The sequence below is a fragment of the Macaca fascicularis genome, chromosome 16 (genome assembly GCF_037993035.2).
Source record: "Macaca fascicularis isolate 582-1 chromosome 16, T2T-MFA8v1.1".
NCBI classification, from domain to species: domain Eukaryota; kingdom Metazoa; phylum Chordata; class Mammalia; order Primates; family Cercopithecidae; genus Macaca; species Macaca fascicularis.
The window spans coordinates 68,726,540-68,749,372 of NC_088390.1; the positions used below are offsets into that span (position 1 = coordinate 68,726,540).

Sequence of the window (22,833 nt, forward strand, 5' to 3'; positions counted from 1 at the left end):
TGCTTTGGCTATGTGGGGTTTTTTGTGGTTCCATGTAGAATTTAGGATTGTTTTTTCTATTTCTCTGAAAAATGACTTTGGAAGTTTGATAAGGATTGCATTGACTATATAGATCACTTTGAATAGGATGAACATTTTAACAATATTGATTCTTCCAATTCATGAACATAGGATATCTTTGCATGTATTTGTGTCTTCTTCAGTTTCTCTCATCAGTGTTTTATAGCTTCCAGTGTACAGATCTTTCAAATCCTTGGTTAAATTTATTCCCATTTTTAAAATGTTTGATGTTATTGTTATTGTAAATGGGATTATTTTCTTCATTTCTTTTTTAAATAGTCCAAAGTTGGAGTATAGAAACACTACTAATTTTTTCTTTTTTGAGAGAGGGTCTCACTCTGTCACCCAGGATGGAAAATAGTGGTGCATTCATAGCTCACTGCATCCTACCTCCCAGGCTCAAGTGAGCCTCCCACCTCCGTCTCGCAAGTAGCTGGGACTACAGGTGCACACCACCATGCCCAGCTAGTTTTTTTGTTTGTTTTTAATTTTGTGTAGAGATGGGGTCTCCCTGTGTTGCCCAGGCTGACCTCAAACTCCTGGGCTCAGGGGATCCTCCTGCCTCAGCCTTCCAAAGTGCTAGGATTACAGGTATGAGCCACCACACCCAACCACCTAATAATTTTTATATGTTGATTTTGTATCCTGCAACTTTACTGAATTTATTTATGAGTTTTTTTGTTTGTTTTGTTTTGTTTGTTTTTTGAGATGGAGTTTCACTCTTGTTGCCCAGGCTGGAGTGCAATGGCATGATCTCAGCCCACCGCAACCTCCGCCTTCCAGATTCAAGCGATTCTCCTGCCTCAGCCTCCTGAGTAGCTGGGATTACAGGCATGTGCTACCACGCCCAGCTAATTTTGTATTTTTGGTAGAGACAGCATGTCTCCATGTTGGTCAAGCTGGTCTCAAACTCCTGATCTCAGGTGATCCACCCACCTCAGCCTCCCAAAGTGCTGGGATTACAGGCATGAGCCAACGCACCTGGTCCATTTATGAGTTTTAAGTTACTCCACTCAGTAGGTCTTGGTATGCCTTTGTTTTTTATCAGCTTTTAGGGATGGTAATGTATAAACAAAGACAATTTTCTTTCATATTGTTGAATACTTAGATAATTCTTAATATTGTCAACTATACTTGTCGTTTCTATTTTTTGAAGGAGAAAAACTTAACGTGGAAAATCTAAAAAATATTCTCGAAGGCCTTGGAATAGAATTCACACCTAAAGAATACTTGGAACTGGTACAAAATCTGCAAATTGATGGTGAGCACTTCAAATACTACTGGACCTTTTGAAGAAGTTTAGCCCTATGTACTTAAGACAACCTAACAAAAAAAAAAGAAAAAAGATACCTATTAGATATTCTAGTTTAAAAAATAAAAATGGCGGCAGGGCGCGGTGGCTCACGCCAGTAATCCCAGCACTTTGGGAGGCCGAGGCGGGCAGATCACGAGGTCAGAAGATCGGGACCAACCTGGCTAACACGGTGAAACACCGTCTGTACTAAAAATACAAAAAACTAGCCGGGCATGGTAGCACACGCCTGTAGTCCTAGCTACTCGGAAGGCTGAGGCAGGAGAATGGCGTGAACCTGGGAGGCGGAGCTTGCAGTGAACGGAGATGCGCCACTGCACTCCAGTCTGGGCGACAGAGCGAGACTCTGTCTCAAAAAAATAATAATAATAAAATAAATAAATAAAAATGACAGTGTAAGAAATTTTAGCATGACCTTGTTCTTCCTTTGAGAAGTTCTTTCTTTGAGAGTCAGCAACTCTGTTTTCTTGAAATCTTGCCATTGGATATAAAAATTTTTGTTATTATTTTTGGTTCCACCCTGACCACTAAAAGTTGAGCTGAGAAATGTAAGAAAAAATGTGAAAATGGAAGGAATAGGAAAGTAGAAGAAGGAAAAGTCATAGAAGAAAAGTAAAAGACATGTTCATATTCCTTTAAAGCTGTTTGCCACTATTAAATGATTAAATAATTACTTTAAGTCACAGCACTCTGAGAGTTTTCTCCATTCTGTGGTTTCAAACTCATGGGACAGCAAAAATCAAAATTATTCCTAAAGCAAATCATTTAGAAATATTTTTATGAAATGATATATTTTTACAAGTTTTCTAAGTCTCTGTATCACTTTATCTGTGCTGTGAATTTTGCCTTTTCCTGCAGATGATGGAACTATATCTGAAAATAGATTGCTAGATGGTGTGAAATCATTCAAAGGTAAGAAGCATGAAGAGAATCCTCCTGCCTCAAATTTGTATTACTGCCTGGTTATTCTCTTACAGGTCTTACCATCTCTCATAATAATTAATTCTATATTTATTCTGCTGTTTTTAAATATAGCTGCATTTTCCAAATAGTCTTTCATTTTGCTGTCAAGCTTGGCTTTTGCCCAGTTTAGTTGAAAAGCGGATTTAAATCTGGTTCTACATAGAAAATGTGAAGCTAAGTATTGCAGTTGTTCAGGGCATTTCAGGAACTAAAAGAACTAAACTGAGCTTTTAGGCCCTTCCTACCAGAAAGATGTTTTCACTTTGTCTCCACAATAGTAATTCATCAGAGAATCAATCTGTAATTTGCAGGGTTTTCAAGATCAGGCAAGAGGTTACAATTCTAATCCCATCTTGCCTACCTTTATGCACTTGAACATTTGGGTCATTGATATTTTTGCTGATAGCCATAGTGCATGGGGATTAATTGAAATTGTATTGTTCAGAAGGTCATTAAATTTCCCTCATATTCTTGATTCTTTCCTTAGGTGGAAGAGTTGATGTTAGTAACCTGGAAAATGTTTTGAAAAATGTGAAAATCATGCTTCCAGATAAGGAACTTAAAGATTTGTCACAAAACCTACCAGTTGATGGTGAGCAATATAGACAGTATTAGACCTTTTGAGGAAATTTTATTTATAGGCTTATGCATGAGAATTCCTGAGGCTAGATCTGTTTGGGTGCTAATATGACTTTTTATAACTCAGGGAAGAACTCAGTCCTAATGTAAGAACACATTTTAATTTAGTGTATTTTCACTAATTTCAGGGTACATGGTATATGTCTTAGAGTGAGTTAAAATAAGTCTGTCGTTGAAAGAAGCTAAACAGCTTATTAACCACTGAGAAGGATCATTAATTTCAGATTAATTACATAATTTTAGTAACTTTTTTATTTTTTATTTTTGTGTGTACATAGTGTAATAACATAGGAAGGTCTTTTCATCCAGCTATACATTTCTCTATAACTTTGTGATGTACCAACTTCCCGATCCCTCTTCCTGTGTTTTGGCACTGGCTCACATTATTCCTTCCTTGGTCTCATCTCCTGTACTTTAGAAATCATAACCAGCAATATTTTACCTTCTTTTTTAACCTTCCAGTTCTCTTGTTCCCAAGAAATGTACCTCATCTTCATCAAAAATACTAGTTCCTGGATTTCTCCATCTCCTTTCAATATACAAACTGTTTCCTAACTTCTTTCATTGTCAAACTAATCTCTCTGTCATTCCTGCTGTATAAAACCTCCAAATTTTGATCAACCCGGTCGCTCAGATCTCCACTTCTATTGCTGACCTTGATAAAGAAAATAATATAAATTTGCAGGTTACTGCATCCCCAAATTCATTTTCTCCTAGATAATAGAAGGACCTAAGAACATTTTAACTCTATGTTTCCCCTTCCCCATATTAGTGTTCTTTATGTCATTCATACTATCTTGTCTTGTTTTAATTCAGCAAACCTGTATCAGTAGTAATGTTTTATAAAGTCACCATTTATTCAGATTTACCCAAATGTTTACCTATTTTTTGCTCTTCATTTTTTCTTTTACTTCAGGCCTTCCCTTTGGGATCACTTTTCTTCTGCCTAAAATAATTTCCTTTATTTAGGATTTGCTAGTGACAAATACTTCTTTTTTCTTTCTGGTCTAAAAATATATTTGTTTTGCTCTTGTTTTGACAGATATTTTCTCTGGACCTAGCAGTCTAGGTAGACAGTTATTTTCTTTTAGCACATTTTAGATATCATTCCACTGTCTTCTGCTTTCTAATGTTTATTTTTCCTGAGAGAGTAATCTTTTTGTTGTTGTTGTTGCTGCTGCTGCTGCTGCTGCTGCTGCTGCTGCTGCTTTAAGACGTTTGTCTTAGGTTTTGAAGTTTCACTATGGAAGATGGAAATGTATTTGTTTTTATTTATCCTCCTTGGGATTCACTGGGCTTTTTGAGTCTGACAATTGGAATCTTTCATCAGATCTGAAAAATTATTAGCCATCATCTCTTCCATTATTGTCTTTATTCCGTGGGTTTGTTTCTTCTGTAACTCTGATTAAATGTAAGGTAAACCTTATTGCTGTGTCCTCCATGGCCCTTAAGATCTCTTCACTATTTTCCATATTGTTTTCTTTCTGTGCTCCATAGGAGTTTTATGTAATACATTGTTCTATATATAGCGCCCCCAAAGTGCAAATCTGCTAACTAAATGAATGGAAAATGTGTTTTGGAAACTACCCCAAAAGAAGAATGGGATTGCATAATAATAAATAACATAACCTTTTGACCAGATGCAGTGGCTCATGCCTGTAATCCTACCACTTTGGGAGGTTGAGGCAGGCGGATCACCTGAGGCCAGGAGATTGAGACCAGCCTGGCCAACATGGCAAAACCCCATTTCTGCTAAAAATATAAAAATTAGCCAGGTGTTGTGGTGCATGCCTGTAATCCCAGTTACTTGGGTGGTTAAGGCACAAGAATTGCTTGAGCCAGGGAGGCGAAGGTTGCAGTGAGCCAAGATTACACCACTGCTCTCCAGCCTGGGTAACAGAGTGAGACCCTGTCTGGAAAAAAATAAAAAATAAAAATAACCCTTTATGGCAAGAAAATACCAAAATACCAATAATGTGCATAGTTTCTAGTTTTCTTCTTACCCCAAAATATATTGCATCTGCAACTTTGAAAAAATACGATGATTTGAGAGCTCCTTGTACCATTGTAATATGTTCCAATCCACCATTTAATGTAAAGTATTTAATACTGCTATGTATAAAGTCTTATGCTAGTTGCTGGGTTAGGATGTCTGGATGGGATACAGAATAAGTAGATACATTCTTTTTATTTCAAAACACGTTTATTTATTTTTATTTTGAGTATGTAATGAACATATCTTTGAGTATATAATGAACATATTTACTAGAAAATAAGTACAACAGGGGGATGTTGGCATGGGGCAGTGTTCAATGGGGAAATAGCTTAAGGTTCCAAACGGAAATGTTTTCATCTTGTTCCTAGGAATTGGTAGTACGTAGTGTAAGGAGACCATGCCCAAGGGAGTAGATGTTCCACAGTGTATGAAGTTTGAGATCTTAAAAGAGAGAAGGAGAGAATAATTGATGAAATTAATAGTTAACATTTTTGTAATTTTCTCTATTTTATGCTTATCTATGTATGTTATTAGGCTATAATTTAAAACAAATCATAAAGAAAATGATTCCTTTGCTCTGACAGTCTTTTTGAATCAGCACGCAATTATGTTTGTCTGCATTTTTGGATTGTTTTTTAGCTTCTGGGATGACTGATCTGCATAAACTACTAAAAGAAGTAAATAAATTCACAGGTGAGCAAGACATTTTGTGAAAAGATATAAAACCAAAATGCAAATACTTCACTTTCACACACATATTTAAAATTGTGTTTTCTTATTCTATCATTGACTAATTAACTTCTACTTTTTTAATGATTAAAATTTGGGTTTAATAGTGAAGATTTCACTGAATTATTTATGTTTTCGCTACAACTTCGTGGTGCTGCACCTCTATAACAAGTCTTACACTCTGAAACCTTGATTTTGTGATGCATTTCACTGTGATTAAATAGGCTACACATGTGTTCATTCATTCATTCAAAATGCTTGCTAAGCACCTACTGTAACCCAGTAAATGTTAAGGTAACACTTTGACAGGTATACAAATAATGTAGTCAGTGAGACTAATCTATCTCATAATTCAGGCAAAGCAAAAGTAACACAGATTTCACCTGATGGTAATATGATTCAGATTACATAACAGTTTATGCATATATTTTTTTTTTAGGGTTTTTTTATTTGTTTGCTTTTTTTTTTTTAAATTATACTCTAAGTTCTAAGGTACATGTGCAAAACATGCAGGTTTGTTATATATGTATACTTGTGCCATGTTGGTGTGTTGCACCCATCAACTCATCAGCACCCATCAACCCGTCATTTACATCAGGTATAACTCCCAATGCAATCCCTCCCCCCTCCCCCCTCCCCATAATAGGCCCCGGTGTGTGATGTTCATACATATTTAGATCACTGAGCATCTTGTACATCCCCTTACTATGAGCTGGGTTAAGTTCTCTAAGTCATTAAGAGCATTATAAAAAAGGATCTTATTTAGATTTTAAGAAATAATTTCCATTTCCTGTGCTCTTCATCTGAAAGCTGTAGATAATACTATACAAGCATAAACACTTTTCATCACTTTGAGTCAGTAGGCAATTCTTACGTGTCTCTCCATTCCCATCTTTTACAAGGAGGAAAAATTCAAGCCAAGGACATACAAAAAGTACTGGGAGACATGGGAGTAGAGCTCACAAATAGGGAACTCTGGAACCTGATGAAAATGTTGCCAATTACTGGTAGGTATTTTATGCAGTACTATGATATATATTTCTGTGCTAGTGTGGACTTAAATGTGAGAATATCATAAAAATGGGCCCCTCGGATTTCCTATAAAAAGACAGAAAGAGTCCGGGCATGGTGGTAATCCCAGCACTCTGGGAGGCCAAGGCGGGCAGATTACCTGATGCCAGGAGTTTGAGACCAACCTGGCCAACATGGTGAAACCCTGTCCCTACTAAAAATTATAAAAATTAGCCAGGCATGGTGGTGCGTGCCTGTAATCCCAGTTACTCAGGAGGCTGAGGCAGGAGAGTCACTTGAACCACAGAGGCAGAGGTTGCAGTGAGCCAAGATCTTGCCACTGCACTCCAGCCTGCAAAATGCAGTGAGACGTCATCAAAAAAAAAAAAAAAAGATTAACCTCTGGTTGTAAGTATATTATGCATTTGACATTTAAATTTTTAGTTTTGAGAGGCTGTCATATCTTCAAACCTGAGTCCTGCCATTAAGAGTATCATTACCCCGAGATTAAATAAAGCTTAAGAAGGCCAAAGAGAAAAGAAAGCTGAATTAGTTAGTAGCAGAGAGAAGGAAAAGGGAAAAAGCAGAGTGGGGAAAAGGCACATCTGTTTCAGTGTATAAGAATGAATGGACTGTCCACATTAAGAATTTTATTCTCATCTTATTTTTGGACTTAGTTATGAAGAGGTGTGGCTGTAGGAAATGTAGGAATGCAAATTAAGAAAGTACTTTTTTAAAATCTGCATTTAAAAATTGCGGCTGGGCATGGTGGCTCACACCTGTAATCCCAGCACTTTGGGAGGCCAAGGTGGGCGATCACCTGAGGTCAGGAGTTCGAGACTAGCCTGGCCAACATGGCAAAACCCCATCTCTACTAAAAATACAAAAATTAGCTGGGCATGGTAGCGCATGCCTATAATCCCAGCTACTTAGGAGGCTGAGGTGGAAGAATCGCTTGAACCTGAGAGGCAGAGTGAGCTGAGATTGCGCCACTGCACTCTAGCCTGGGCAACAGAGTGAGATTCCATCTCTTTCTCTCTCTCTCTCTCTCTCTCTCTCTATATATATATATATATATGTATGTGTGTGTATATATATATGTATGTGTATATATATATGTTCTTTCTACTCTTTTTTTGACTGTCTCTGTAATTTTTTCTTTGATCTTAACTGTGCCTTATTTTACAGATGACGGAAAGGTATATAAAAATATATTGCTTGATAATATAAAATCATTTCCTGGTAAGTAAAAAACCCAATAAGGCAAGTAAAACTATGACTTGTAAGCTTTACCTTAACTATTAAAAGACCTTATCATTAGATAACAATTAGATTATCTATTTTATTGTCACATTAGCCTATAGGTCTTAGATACAACTATATTTAATGTGATAATTTATACTTTGCAAAAGTTTTAAATTCTATTTGCTGTCCAGAGTTCTAATTCTTATCTAACATAATTCATCAAGTTCATTTAAAAAAAAATATGTAATTTATAATGTAAAAAAGTAGTACATATAATTAGTATATAATAAAATTATATATTATGTAATATATAGTTTTCTTCTAAATACACCTTTTTTCCAAAGTATTGAAAGCTTCCCCTGAAACAAGAGTGGCAAAACATATTATATTCCTGGCTTCCACAGTAAGGGTTTATTTATGTAGCCCTGAACAGTTTTTTAAAAAAATTATTACTGGCAATGGATTTGTTCTATTTGATTTTTATTGGTGACTAAATATAACCAGTATTTTTCTTAGCTATCAGTTCCTATATTTTATCACTTCCTTCTTTCCTAAGGTGGGAAGTGCAATGTCTCTAAAATTGGTACTATCCTGGAAAACATGGGTTATGAGCTGGAAGATGAGGAAATTGAATACCTGCAGAACCACCTGCCAACTACTGGTGAGCATGTCATTGTATCTTCAAGGAAACTCTGAGATCCTGTAATAAAATTTCAAAATGTATTCATCTAAAAAAAATCTATTATCTCAGACTTTTTGCTTGGTAGATCTTCCTGCATCCCTTTATTTTGAGCCTATGTGTGTCTCTGCACGTGAGATGGGTCTCCTGAATACAGCACACTGATGGGTCTTGACTCTTTATCCAATTTGCCAGTCTGTGTCTTTTAATTGGGGTATTTAGCCCGTGTGAATTTGATCCTGTCATTATGATGTTAGCTGGTTATTTTGCCCATTAATTGATGCAGTTTCTTCATAGCATCGATGGTCTTTACAATTTGGCACGTTTTTACAGTGGCTGGTACCGGTTGTTCCTTTCCAGCATGTTGTTTTGATCATATAAAAAGTCTAGTTTTTAAAATCCTATGAAAAAGAAATAGAAAATGCATCCTTCTCTCTGGTAAGCAACACAGTGGCTTTCCTTAGTATTATAGTGTATTGTGTGGGTCTGAGATTGTGAATGATATGTTGAATTAAAAGCCAATTATCTAAGATCCTTACTGTACTATAAAAATGTATTACCACTATCTCTCTTCTTTCTGATCCAAAGCACACAGATTCAGAATTTTATGTATAGTCTTGCTTTATTTAATATGTCTTTTTACTAGAAATATTTGCTAATATAAATCAGGTCAGTCTTACCCACTTGAACAGATATTTTGCAAGACTATTTGCACAAAATAATATTAATTTAATTAATAAGAACACAGAATTGCATACTAATTAAGTAACTAATACAGGAAACTGGCCAATCCTCTTTCTCTTATTCTCATGCTGTCATATTCCTGGTAATATAAACTAATCACCTCTATTGAAATAGCCACAGACAATAATTATCAAGTATTAACTGCCTACTATATACCAAAAACAATAATCAGTACTTGACGTATGTTAATAGTCCTCAAAATAACTGCAAAGTAGATTATCATCCTAATTTATCTGATGTGGAAATGGAAAATCAGTCACAAAGGTTAATTGATTTGCCTGAGGCCATGTGGCCACTAAATGGAAAAGTAAAGATGGCAATTCAGATCTATATAACTTGAAAGGTTTGCCCTTTCTACCAAATCATACTGTCTCACATAAGAGAGGTAAGCAGAGCCACACAGACTATGATAGGAATGATTCTTTAAGGAGGTTGTGTGATGTGGCCCTTGAGATGAGAATTATCAACTAGTAAGTACACAAATTAAATGAGAGTCAGCAAAGATTGGAAATCTTTGTGGCCAGGGAGTCAGAAGCATGGAGAAAGGGCTGAGTAACAGTTGCATTTAGAAGTAGCCATGATCCTTTAGGTAGATAAATACACCAATATTATAGAATATATTTCTTTTAAATCTTGTAATAATAAAGTGGTCAAACATAGGGTTATTCCTGGATTCTAAAGTGGGACAGGCCAAGTGGAAAGGAAGTCAAAGCAATGCTTTCAAAATTTCCTAGAACCATTGTGTATAGAATTTTATATACTTTAATTTCTTCTTCTGTGCTATATAGTTATCATATTTGGAACTTCATTCTTCACTACCATGATCATCTGGGCATGAAAATGAATACATTTATAGAACAAATCAGCCAAACTTCTGAATGTTAATGTTGTATTCTACAATGTAAGGTGTTAATAGCATATTTTCTGGGTCTGAGTCATTATGGCTGGTCTCATTTGTACCTTATCTTACAGATGAAAAGAAGGTTAAACTGAATAAGGTCATGGAAAATGTAGAGTCATTTACAGGTGAGTGAAAAATTATAGGTAGGCCGGGCACAGTGGCTCACGCCTATAATTCCAGCACTTTGGGAGGCTGAGGCAGATGGATCACTGGAGCTCAGGAGTTCGAGACCAGCCTGGCCAATGTGGTGAAACCCCGTCTCTACTAAAAATATAAAAAATTAGCTGGGACTGGTGGTGCGTGCCTGTAATCCCAGCTACTTAGGAGAGTGAGGTGGGAGAATCGCTGGAACCCGGGGGTCAGAGGTTACAGTGAGCCAAGATCTCACCACTGCACTCCAGCCTGGATGACAGAGCTAGACTCCATCTCAAAAAAAAAAAAAAAAGTTAAGGGAAAATTGTTGTAAATAGCTATATTCTTTTTTTTTTTTTTTAATTATACTTTAAGTTCTAGGGTACATGTGGATAACATGCAGGTTTGTTACATATGTATACTTGTGCCATGTTGGCGTGCTGCACCCATCAACTCGTCAGCACCCATCAACTCATCATTTACATCAGGTATAACTCCCAATGCAATCCTTCCCCCCTCCCCCCTCCCCATAATAGGCTCCGGTGTATGATGTTCCCCTTCCCGAGTCCAAGTGATCTCATTGTTCAGTTCCCACCTATGAGTGAGAACATGCAGTGTTTGTTTTTCTGTTCTTGCGATAGTTTGCTGAGAATGATGGTTTCCAGCTGCATCCATGTCCCTACAAAGGACACAAACTCATCCTTTTTGATGGCTGCATAGTATTCCATGGTGTATATGTGCCACATTTTCTTAATCCAGTCAGTCACTGATGGACATTTGGGTTGATTCCAAGTCTTTGCTATTGTGAATAGTGCTGCAATAAACATACGTGTGCATGTGTCTTTATAGCAGCATGATTTATAATCCTTTGGGTGTATACCCAGTAATGGGATGGCTGGGTCATATGGTACTTCTAGTTCTAGATCCTTGAGGAATCGCCATACTGTTTTCCATAATGGTTGAACTAGTTTACAATCCCACCAACAGTGTAAAAGTGTTCCTATTTCTCTACATCCTCTCCAGCACCTGTTGTTTCCTGACTTTTTAATGATTGCCATTCTAACTGGTGTGAGATGGTATCTCATTGTGGTTTTGATTTGCATTTCTCTGATGGCCAGTGATGATGAGCATTTTTTCATGTGTCTGTTGGCTGCATAAATGTCTTCTTTTGAGAAGTGTCTGTTCATATCCTTTGCCCACTTTTCGATGGGGTTGTTTGTTTTTTTCTTGTAAATTTGTTTGAGTTCTTTGTAGGTTCTGGATATTAGCCCTTTGTCAGATGAGTAGATTGCAAAAATTTTCTCCCAATCTGTAGGTTACCTGTTCACTCTGATGGTAGTTTCTTTTGCTGTGCAGAAGCTCTTTAGTTTAATGAGATCCCATTTGTCAATTTTGGCTTTTGTTGCCGTTGCTTTGGTGTTTTAGACATGAAGTCCTTGCCCATGCCTATGTTCTGAATGGTATTACCTAGATTTTCTTCTAGGGTTTTTATGGTATTAGGTCTAACATTTAAGTCTCTGATCTATCTTGAATTAATTTTCATATAAGGAGTAAGGAAAGGATCCAGTTTCAGCTTTCTACTTATGGCTAGCCAATTTTCCCAGCACCATTTATTAAATAGGGAATCCTTTCCCCATTTCTTGTTTTTCTCAGGTTTGTCAAAGATCAGATGGCTGTAGATGTGTGGTATTATTTCTGAGGCCTCTGTTCTGTTCCATTGGTCTATATCTCTGTTTTGGTACCAGTACCATGCTGTTTTGGTTACTGTAGCCTTGTAGTATAGTTTGAAGTCAGGTAGTGTGATGCCTCCAGCTTTGTTCTTTTGACTTAGGATTGTCTTGGCAATGCAGGCTCTTTTTATGAACTTTAAAGCAGTTTTTTCCAATTCTGTGAAGAAACTCATTGGTAGCTTGATGGGGATGGCATTGAATCTATAAATTACCTTGGGCAGTATGGCCATTTTCACGATATTGATTCTTCCTATCCATGAGCATGGTATGTTCTTCCATTTGTTTGTGTCCTCTTTTATTTCACTGAGCAGTGGTTTGTAGTTCTCCTTGAAGAGGTCCTTTACATCCCTTGTAAGTTGGATTCCTAGTTATTTCATTCTCTTTGAAGCAATTATGAATGGAACTTCATTCATGATTTGGCTCTCTGTTTTTCTGTTACTGGTATATAAGAATGCTTGTGATTTTTGCACATTAATTTTGTATCCTGAGACTTTGCTGAAGTTGCTTATCAGCTTAAGGAGATTTTGGGCTGAGATGATGGGGTTTTCTAAATATACAATCATGTCATCTGCAAACAGGTACAATTTAACTTCTTATTTTCCTAACTGAATACCCTTGATTTCTTTCTCTTGCCTGATTGCCCTAGCCAGAACTTCCAACACTATGTTGAATAGGAGTGGTGAGAGAGGGCATCCCTGTCTTGTGCCAGTTTTCAAAGGGAATTTTTCCAGTTTTTGCCCATTCAGTATGATATTGGCTGTGGGTTTGTCATAAATAGCACTTATTATTTTGAGATACATTCCATCAATACCGAATTTATTCAGCGTTTTTAGCATGAAGGGCTGTTGAATTTTGTCAAAGGCCTTTTCTGCATCTATTTAGATAATCATGTGGTTTTTGTCTTTGGTTCTGTTTATATGCTGGATTACGTTTATTGATTTGCATATGTTGAACCAGCCTTGCATCCCAGGGATGAAGCCCACTTGATCATGGTGGATAAGCTTTTTGATGTGCTGCTGGATTCGGTTTGCCAGTATTTTATTGAGGATTTTTGCATCGATGTTCATCAGGGATATTGGTCTAAAATTCTCTTTTTTAGTTGTGTCTCTGCCAGGCTTTGGTATCAAGATGATGTTGGCCTCATAAAATGAGTTAGGGAGGATTCCCTCTTTTTCTGTTGATTGGAATAGTTTCAGAAGGAATGGTACCAGCTCCTCCTTGTACCTCTGGTAGAATTCAGCTGTGAATCCATCTGGTCCTGGACTTTTTTTCTTTGGTAGGCTATTAATTATTGCCTCAATTTCAGAGCCTGCTATTGGTCTATTCAGGAATTGCGCTTCTTCCTGGTTAAGTCTTGGGAGAGTGTAAGTGTCCAGGAAATTATCCATTTCTTCTAGATTTTCTAGTTTATTTGCGTAGAAGTGTTTATAGTATTCTCTGATGGTAGTTTGTATTTCTGTGGGGTCGGTGGTGATATCCCCTTTATCATTTTTTATTGCATCTATTTGATTCTTCTCTCTTTTCTTCTTTATTACTCTTGCTAGTGGTCTATCAATTTTGTTGATCTTTTCAAAAAACCAACTCCTGGATTCATTGATTTTTTTAAGGGTTTTTTGTGTCTCTATCTCCTTCAGTTCTGCTCTGATCTTAGTTATTTCTTGCCTTCTGCTAGCTTTTGAATGTGTTTGTTCTTGCTTCTCTAGTTCTTTCAATTGTGATGTTAGAGTGTCAATTTTAGATCTTTCCAGCTTTCTCTTGTGGGCATTTAGTGCTATAAATTTCCCTCTACACACTGCTTTAAATGTGTCCCAGAGATTCTGGTATGTTGTATCTTTGTTCTCATTGGTTTCAAAGAACATCTTTATTTCTGCCTTCATTTGGTTATGTACCCAGTAGGCATTCAGGAGCAGGTTATTCAGTTTCCATGTAGTTGAGCGGTTTTGATTGAGTTTCTTAGTCCTGAGTTCTAGTTTGATTGCACTGTGGTCTGAGAGACAGTTTGTTATAATTTCTGTTCTTGTACATTTGCTGAGAAGTGCTTTACTTCCAATTCTGTGGTCAATTTTGGAATAAGTGTGATGTGGTGCTGAGTAGAATGTATATTCTGTTGATTTGGGGTGGAGAGTTCTGTAGATGTCTATTAGGTCTGCTTGCTACAGAGATGAGTTCAATTCCTGGATATCCTTGTTAATTTTCTGTCTCGTTGATCTGTCTAATGTTGACAGTGGGGTGTTGAAGTCTCCCATTATTATTGTATGGGAGTCTAAGTCTCTTTGTAAGTCTTTAAGGACTTGCTTTATGCATCTGGGTGCTCCTGTATTGGGTGCATATATATTTAGGATAGTTAGCTCTTCCTGTTGAATTGGTCCCTTTACCATTATGTAATGGCCTTCTTTGTCTCTTTTGATCTTTGATGGTTTAAAGTCTATTTTATTAGAGACTAGTATTGCAACCCCTGCTTTTTTTTGTTTTCCATTAGCTTGGTAGATCTTCCTCCATCCCTTTATTTTGAGTCTATGTGTGTCTCTGCATGTGAGATGGGTCTCCTGAATACAGCAAACTGATGGGTCTTGACTCTTTATCCAGTTTGCCAGTCTGTGTCTTTTAATTGGAGCGTTTAGTCCATTTACATTTAAGGTTAATATTGTTATGTGTGAACTTGATCCTGCCATTATGATATTAACTGGTTATTTTGCTCGTTAGTTGATGCTGTTTCTTCCTAGCCTCGATGGTCTTTACATTTTGGCATGTTTTTGCAATGGCTGGTATCGGTTGTTCCTTTCCATGTTTAGTGTTTCCTTCAGGGTCTCTTGTAAGGCAGGCCTGGTGGTGACAAAATCTCTAAGCATTTGCTTATCTGTAAAGGATTTTATTTCTCCTTCACTTATGAAACTTAGTTTGGCTGGATATGAAATTCTGGGTTTAAAATTCTTTTCTTTAAGAATGTTGAATATTGGCCCCCACTGTCTTCTGGCTTGTAGAGTTTCTGCCGAGAGATCTGCTGTTAGTCTGATGGGCTTCCCTTTGTGGGTAACCCGACCTTTCTCTCTGGCTGCCCTTAAGATTTTTTCCTTCATTTCAACTTTGGTGAATCTGACAATTATGTGTCTTGGAGTTGCTCTTCTCGAGGAGTATCTTTGTGGCGTTCTCTGTATTTCCTGAATTTGAATGTTGGCCTGCCCTACTAGGTTGGGGAAGTTCTCCTGGATGATATCCTGAAGACTGTTTTCCAATTTGGTTCCATTTTCCCCCTCACTTTCAGGCACCCCAATCAGACGTAGATTTGGTCTTTTTACATAATCTCATACTTCTTGCAGGCTTTGTTCATTTCTTTTTCTTCTTTTTTCTTTAGGTTTCTCTTCTCGGTTCATTTCACTCATTTGATCCTTAATCGCTGATACTCTTTCTTCCAGTTGATCAAGTCGGTTACTGAAGCTTGTGCATTTGTCACGTATTTCTCGTGTCATGGTTTTCATCTCTGTGCATTCATTTATGGCCTTCTCTGCATTAATTATTCTAGTTATCAATTCTTCCACTCTTTTTTCAAGATTTTTAGTTTCTTTGCACTGGGTATGTAATTCCTCCTTTAGCTCTGAGAAGTTTGATGGACTGAAGCCTTCTTCTCTCATCTCGTCAAAGTCATTCTCCGTCCATCTTTGATCCGTTGCTGGCAATGAGCTGCGTTCCTTTGCAGGTGGCGATGCGCTCTTATTTTTTGAAATCCAGCTTTTCTGCCCTGCTTTTTCCCCATCTTTGTGGTTTTATCTGCCTCTGGTCTTTGATGATGGTGACGTACTGATGGGGTTTTGGTGTGGGTGTCCTTCCTGTTTGTTAGTTTTCCTTCTAACAGTCAGGACCCTCAGCTGTAGGTCTGGTGGAGATTGCTTGAGGTCCACTCCAGACCCTGTTTGCCTGGGTATCAGCAGCAGAGGCTGCAGAAGATAGAATATTGCTGAACAGCGAGTGTACCTGTCTGATTCTTGCTTTGGAAGCTTCCTCTCAGGGGTGTACTCCACCATGTGAGGTGTGGGGTGTTGGTCTGCCCCTAGTGGGGGATGTCTCCCAGTTAGGCTACTCAGGGGTCAGGGACCCACTTGAGCAGGCAGTCTGTCCCTTCTCAGATCTCAACCTCCATGTTGGGAGATCCACTGCTCTCTTCAAAGCTGTCAGACAGAGTCGTTTGCGTCTGCAGAGGTTTCAGCTGCTTTTTGTTGTTGTTGTTGTTGTTGTTGTTGTTGTTGTTTAGCTGTGCCCTGTCCCCAGAGATGGAGTCTAGGGAGACAGGCAGGACTCCTTGAGCTGCTGTGAGCTCCACCCAGTTCGAGCTTCCCAGCAGCTTTGTTTATCTACTTAAGCCTCAGCAATGGCGGGCACCCCTCCCCCAGCCTCGCTGCTGCCTTGCTGCGAGATCACAGACTGCTGTGCCAGCAATGAGGGAGGCTCGGTGGGCGTGGGACCCTCCCGGCCAGGTGTGGGATATAGTCTCCTGGTGTGCCCGTTTGCTAAGATCCTTGGTAGAGCGCAGTATTGGGGTGGGAGTTACCCGATTTTCCAGGTGTTGTGGGTCTCAGTTCCCCTGGCTAGGAAAAGGGATTCCCTTCCCCCTTGCGCTTCCCAGGTGAGGCGATGCCTCGCCCTGCTTCAGCTCTCACTGGTCGGGCTGCAGCAGCTGAGCAGCACTGATTGTCAGGCACTCCCTAGTGAGATAAACCCAGTACCTCAGTTGAAAATGCAGAAATCACCTGTCTTCTGTGTCGCTGGCGCTGGGAGTTGGAGACTGGAGCTGTTCCTATTCGGCCATCTTGCTCCGCCCAATAGCTATATTCTAATACTTTTTCTGTTATACCTTTAAATACTCTATTTCCATCATACTGACATTGACTTGTTAGTCCTTTTAGTATATTATGGTATCTTTTCTCCAATAACCCAGGATAGTTTTTGATTATATACTTTTTGAGCAAAACCACCAAATTATAAAGTCTTGGTAAAATACCTTATATCTTCTGCATTTTTTTCAATAATGAACATCATTTTTCCATTGTTTAAACAGATAGAAATCTAGATTACCATATAATTGGTGAAACAAAACATTGTCATAATTCTTTTTATGAATAATTCATCTTATCACATAGGCAAATATGGATGCTACCTATCTTCAAAGAATTATTTACATAGTCATTTATACAGTAGTCATAGATATATACCTTTATACAAGCCCCATTTCAGAGTGTTGATTTATCCTGTTATTATTAGAACGTTCAAAAGGTATTTTCTTCTCTAGAATTTTGAGATTGAGTTATATTTCTGACATCCCCTTAGAATTTTGACTCAGCATTTTGACTATTTAAGCCTGCAATTAAACTTAGATGGCATTCATAGTTTAAAATCATTTGTCACTCACTCAGATTTTTCATCATCTTTTCCATCTTTTCAAAGGAACCAAGATTAATACTAATGAAGTAGATGATATTTTGAAAAACATAGGGATAGAACTCACACCTAAGGAACGCTGGAAGCTGCTAAAAACTCTGCCAGTTACTTGTGAGCATTTCTGATACAGTTTGACCTTTGGGGGAACTTAGTTTAGGTGATGGTATTGGGGGAGGTGAGAATCATTAAACATTTATTCCACCTATATTTATATTCAACATATTTACTGAGTACTTCTTAGATAATGAGATTAAAGACAAAAGTCCTTGCTCTCATGAAGACTATTATGGTGATGGAGCTTACTTATTGGGACTGAGCTTGAAAACTTTGTAAATGAATAAGGAGTTTTTAATTTATTAAACATTTTTAATTTAGTTTATTACCTTGGGAATGTCTGGAAGTCCTAAAGCATAAAGAAAAGGGAGAAAAAAGAGAAGTCATATAATAATAGCAGGATAAAAAGAGTCAAGGCAGAGAGATAGTTTCAGCATAGTAAGATGGATAAGTTTAGAACTTTACTCCTTCACTTTATGCTTAAAGCCAAGGAAGAGAAGGATGTGTGGATGCGAAACTGGTTAAATCTATAAGGCAAATCATGTAAGATTGTTGTCTTTATGAAATAATAGTCTATATATTCTTGTTATGAATTGCTGTATCACTTTCTCTATGACATCAATTATGCCTTGTCTTATAGCTGATGGAAAAGTGTGTCGCAATCTGTTACTAGATCGTTTAAAGACTTTCCAAGGTGAGTAATATGTGTAATAAGAAGTTAAGTAAAATTGAAATCTTAAGCTTTATATTTCCTTTTCTAAAGTCCCTTTACAAAGGATAAAAACAGATACTTCTCAAAAGAAGACATACATGTAGCTGGCAAACATATGAAAAAATGCTCAACATCACTAATCATTAAAGAAATGTAAGTCAAAACCACAATAAGATACCATCTCACACCAGTCAGAATGGCTTTTCTTAAAAAGACAAAAAATAACAGATGTTGATGAGGCTGTGGAGAAAAGGGAACAAATGTAATTAGTTCAGCCACTGTGGAGAGCAGTTTGGAGATTTCTCAGAGAATTGGGGGTTAAACTACCATTTGACCCAGAAATCCCACTACTGGGTATATACCCAAAGGAAAATAAGTCATTCTACCAAAAAGACACATACACTTGTAAGTTCATCACAGCATATTTGCAATACCAAAGACATGGAATCAACCTAGATACCTATCAGTAGTAGACTAGATAAAGAAAATGTGGTATATATACACCATGAAATACTATGCATCCATAAAAAAGAACAAAATCCTGCCCTTTGCAGCAACATGGGTGTAGCTGGAAGCTATTATTCTAAGCAAATTAACACAGGGACAGAAAACAAAATACTGCATATTATCGCTTATAAGTGGGAGCTGACCATTGACTATACCTGGACATAAAGATGAGAACAATAGACACTGGGCACTGGGGACTATTAGGAAGGGTAGAGGAGGTAGGCCAGGAGGGGTCAAGGGTTGAAAAGCTGTCTGTTGGGTACTATGCACACTACCTAGATGATGGGATCATTTATACAACAAACCTCAGCAACACACAATTTACCAATGTAAGAAAGCAGCAAATGTACCCCTGAACCTAAAATAAAAGTTGAAAAAAAATTTTTTTAATTGAAAATCCTTCTAATTACTTAATGATAGCAATAGCTAATTTCTAATGAGTGGTGTACCAGGCACTATTCCAAATACTTTACATATATTTATTTAATTCTCACAGAAATACTATGAGGTAGGTACTTTTATTATCACCATTTCACAGATGAGAGGTGTTGATTCACTGTGCTATATTTAACAGTTAGTTTACTAAAGTTTTTCTTTCCTTTTATGACTTATAGCTTAAGCTCAGATAAATACTAAATTTGTACAGACAATTTACTGTTATAATGGTAGGTTTCAAATTCAGTGGCTGCTATTACGGCTGTTGTTTCTAACATATTTCTCCACAATGAGTAATAGCTGAAGAATGAATAATAAACCTTATTCATTCTCTTTGTTTCAAATGTCTACTTAAAATGTTAGCAGGGTATCATGCAACAAGTATAAGGAGCTGTTCTTTTTCCTCATATCCATACCGAATCCCCTGCCACCTTGGTTTTGTGTTCTTTCTGAACATCTGCATTGTTTTTGCTTTTCTCCCTCTCACTGGAGTTTAGGGCATATACCTAAGTAGAATTTTTAAGGTTAAGGTATTATTTCACATTTTTCTTATTTCACATATTTTTTCTTAAGGAGGGAAGGTCTTTGAAAATAAACTAGAAACCATTCTGGAAAACATGAACTACAAACTTGAAAATGAAGAAATGAAAGATCTACGGAACCATTTGAAAATTGATGGTATTTCATTTACCATTTATCACTTTCTTTCTGAAGAATCTTTAAAATCCTCTCGTAAAACCTCTGAGAGTTTGCTTATTCAATTTCACTTAGAAAGTAAGGAGGCCAGAGCTGGGCACAGTGGATCACGCCTGTGATCCCAGCACTTTGGGAGGCCGAGGCAGGCAGATCACCTGAGGTCAGAAGTTCAAGACCAACTGAGCCAACATGGTGAAACCCCGTCTCTACTAAAAATACAAAAATTAGCCGGATATAGTGGACCAGGCCTATAATCCCAGCTACTTGGGAGACTGAGGCAGGAGAATCACTTGAACCCAGAAGGCAGAGGTCACAGTGAGCCCAGATTGTGCCACTGCAGTCCAGCATGGGCGATAGAGTGAGACTCCGTCTCAAAAATAAAGAAAGTAAGAAGGCCAGGCACAGTAGCTCACACCTATAATCCCAACACCTTGGGAAGCCAAGGCAGGAGGATTGCTTGAGCCCAGAAGTTTGAGGTTGCAGTGAGCTACGACTGTACCATTGCACTCCAGACTGGGTAACAGAGCAAGAGTCTGTCTCTTAAAAAAAGAAAAAGAAAATAAATAGTAAGAAGTACTTGTAGAGTTACAGTCCTCAAGGATAAAAATATGACTTCTGGTTATTAATCTCAATGTTGTCAGAGAACCAATAAGGACACTGGTAGATTTAGATTTAACTAGAAAAACAAACACTTCAGAAGAAAACAATGGAAGATATTGAAATAAATGTTACAAAAGGTCGGAGACTGACAAAACTAAGTGAGAAGGTAAAAAAGGTTTGGAATTGTTCAGGAAAAAAAAAAAGTATTGTACAAATAGAGGTGATCATGTTTTTATTTAACAAATATGAGATGAATGTCAGAGTGGAGTTGAAATAGAGGGTAAGCAATTTCTGACTTGAGACCATTCATCTGGCATTGGACAGATATCTTTTAGGTCAAAATGACAGTTTAGGAGAAGAATTTAAGATCCAATTTAGCATTTAAAACATGGTCTTTTGAATTCTATGAGGTAGTTGAATACAAGAAAAACACTCAAAAATTAACAAATGCTCTCTCTGAAAGCAATGTTAACCTAGAAAATTTTAACAAAAAAAGTGATCTCATTCCTAATAGCAATAAAAAAAATTATTTTACCTGATTTATGCTTTGTATTTCAGACAATGGAAAGATTTTATTAAATTCTGTGATCCGTGCAGCCAATTTATTTTCTGGTGAGTGAGAAATGCTAACAAAAAGATATAAAATCAAGATCCCTTATTATACATAAAACTATTTTAATATATTTATTTATGGAATGCCTCAGTATTATATAAATGATACACAAGCCTTATTTCACCAAAGTATTGATGACATGCTTCTTTTTAAGAATACTGGTGAGTTTTTTTATTGCCTACTTTTTTAGGAGTAGCTTTTCTTTTTAAAAGAAGTCTATTTTATTATAAGTATCCGGCTTGTTTCCATTGTTTTCAGAGCATGAATAAAAGCATTCTTTTGACCAGGCTTAAAGGAAATATTCTATTTTTAGCTCCTCCTTATGATGCTCTGCAGTCAGATAATCCACATTGTGTTCTTGTTCTTCTGCAATTACATCTCTTGCAAGTTGAGATATTACTGTTTTATTATAATTGTCTAAATTTAGAATCATTGTATGTGAAAATATTCACTTATGTTTCCCATCTTTTTCCAAGGTGATAAGATAAATGCCAGTGACATACAACTTTATCTAGGAAATGTAGGTATTGAATTTACAAATAAAGAAAACCAGGATCTACTGGACATAGTGCCATTGGATGGTAAGCATTTCAGACCTTGCATTCAATTTCAGAGAATCTTGAATTTATGAGTTGTACACATAAAATTCTAGAAGTATGACTGTTTAAAGTCCTATTAAAAATTAAGAGAAAATCAAGCATAGGAAAAGCCAATTCTAATATAAAATGTACTGTCTTTACCATTTATATCTTAATTTGGGAGGTAATGTCTTCTTTGGGGTATTGCTATTATGGGATAAACAATTTTAAATGTGAGACTCAGCATTTATAACAAGACTAAAGCTAAAGATAGGAAAAGATAATAAAAGAATTGTGGAAAGGAAAAAAGATGCACCTCTAAAAAAAAGAAAAGAAAAAATCTATTTCAACATGTTAGAGTTCCACTAATAGTACACCAAATACCAGAATATAGTTAACCTTGAGAAACTTATTAATTTCTTTACTTCCTTCTTTGGATTATTATTAAGATAAATTTATTAAAATTTACTAATAAGCATTAATGTCTTTCTGAATTTCCACTTCCTTGTGAATTAAATTGAGACTTATTTTACAGATAATAAAAGGGTATATAAAGATAGGCTGATGGATGGAGTGAAGACTTACAGAGGTGAGTAAAAATCATGCTAGAAAAGATAAAACTGAGTTCTTCAAGCTTTTGTGTTTACTTTCTTAAAACCTATCTTATTTCCCACTGATTAGATTACTAATTATGTTAATATATTCTTCAAATTATGAACTGGCATTGTTACTCGTACACAATCACATTTGGGGTAATAGCTTTCACTATTTTGTCACTGTAGCAAATTTCAAATCTTACTGGTAAGAAATCTTTGGATTGTTGTCTCTTTGCTGTAATTCATCAGTCTTGCTTGCTCTTTTTCCTCCTACAAATTGCTGTAGCAGTGTTTTCTCGAACACTGATGGGGAAAACTTTTCTGTTCCTGCTCCACAACTGATTCTTTTGTTCACTTCAAAGGTTTTATGATGCTTCCTGTCTGTGTTGATTGACTAAAATAAGTAAGCATTTTTCTGTCTTTAGCATAAATACAAATTTTTCTTATTCTTATCCCCTTCTTTTTTAAGGA

At 36.8% G+C, this 22,833-nt stretch overlaps 1 protein-coding gene across 1 annotated transcript; it reads left to right on the forward strand.

Moving 5' to 3' along the window:
- The first annotated feature begins 1,126 nt into the window (after nucleotides 1-1,126).
- Nucleotides 1,127-22,756, forward strand: LOC135967818 (uncharacterized). Its single transcript, XM_065532204.1, has 15 exons — nucleotides 1,127-1,321; nucleotides 2,231-2,284; nucleotides 2,823-2,927; nucleotides 5,610-5,663; nucleotides 6,602-6,706; nucleotides 7,899-7,952; nucleotides 8,512-8,616; nucleotides 10,351-10,404; nucleotides 17,578-17,682; nucleotides 18,266-18,319; nucleotides 19,853-19,957; nucleotides 21,134-21,187; nucleotides 21,665-21,769; nucleotides 22,302-22,355; nucleotides 22,725-22,756. The coding sequence occupies exons 3-15, from the start codon at nucleotides 2,876-2,878 to the stop codon at nucleotides 22,754-22,756; spliced, it is 933 nt and encodes a 310-aa protein (XP_065388276.1). The 5' UTR covers nucleotides 1,127-1,321; nucleotides 2,231-2,284; nucleotides 2,823-2,875.
- Nucleotides 22,757-22,833: the final 77 nt, after the last annotated feature.

Coding starts and splice junctions, on each gene's coding strand:
- LOC135967818 (XM_065532204.1), top strand. CDS start 2,876: ATGCTTCCAGATAAGGAACTTAAAGATTTGTCACAAAACCTACCAGTT. Junction 8,617..10,350: donor GAACCACCTGCCAACTACTG/GTGAGCATGTCA, acceptor CTTATCTTACAG/ATGAAAAGAAGGTTAAACTG. Junction 10,405..17,577: donor AAATGTAGAGTCATTTACAG/GTGAGTGAAAAA, acceptor ATCTTTTCAAAG/GAACCAAGATTAATACTAAT.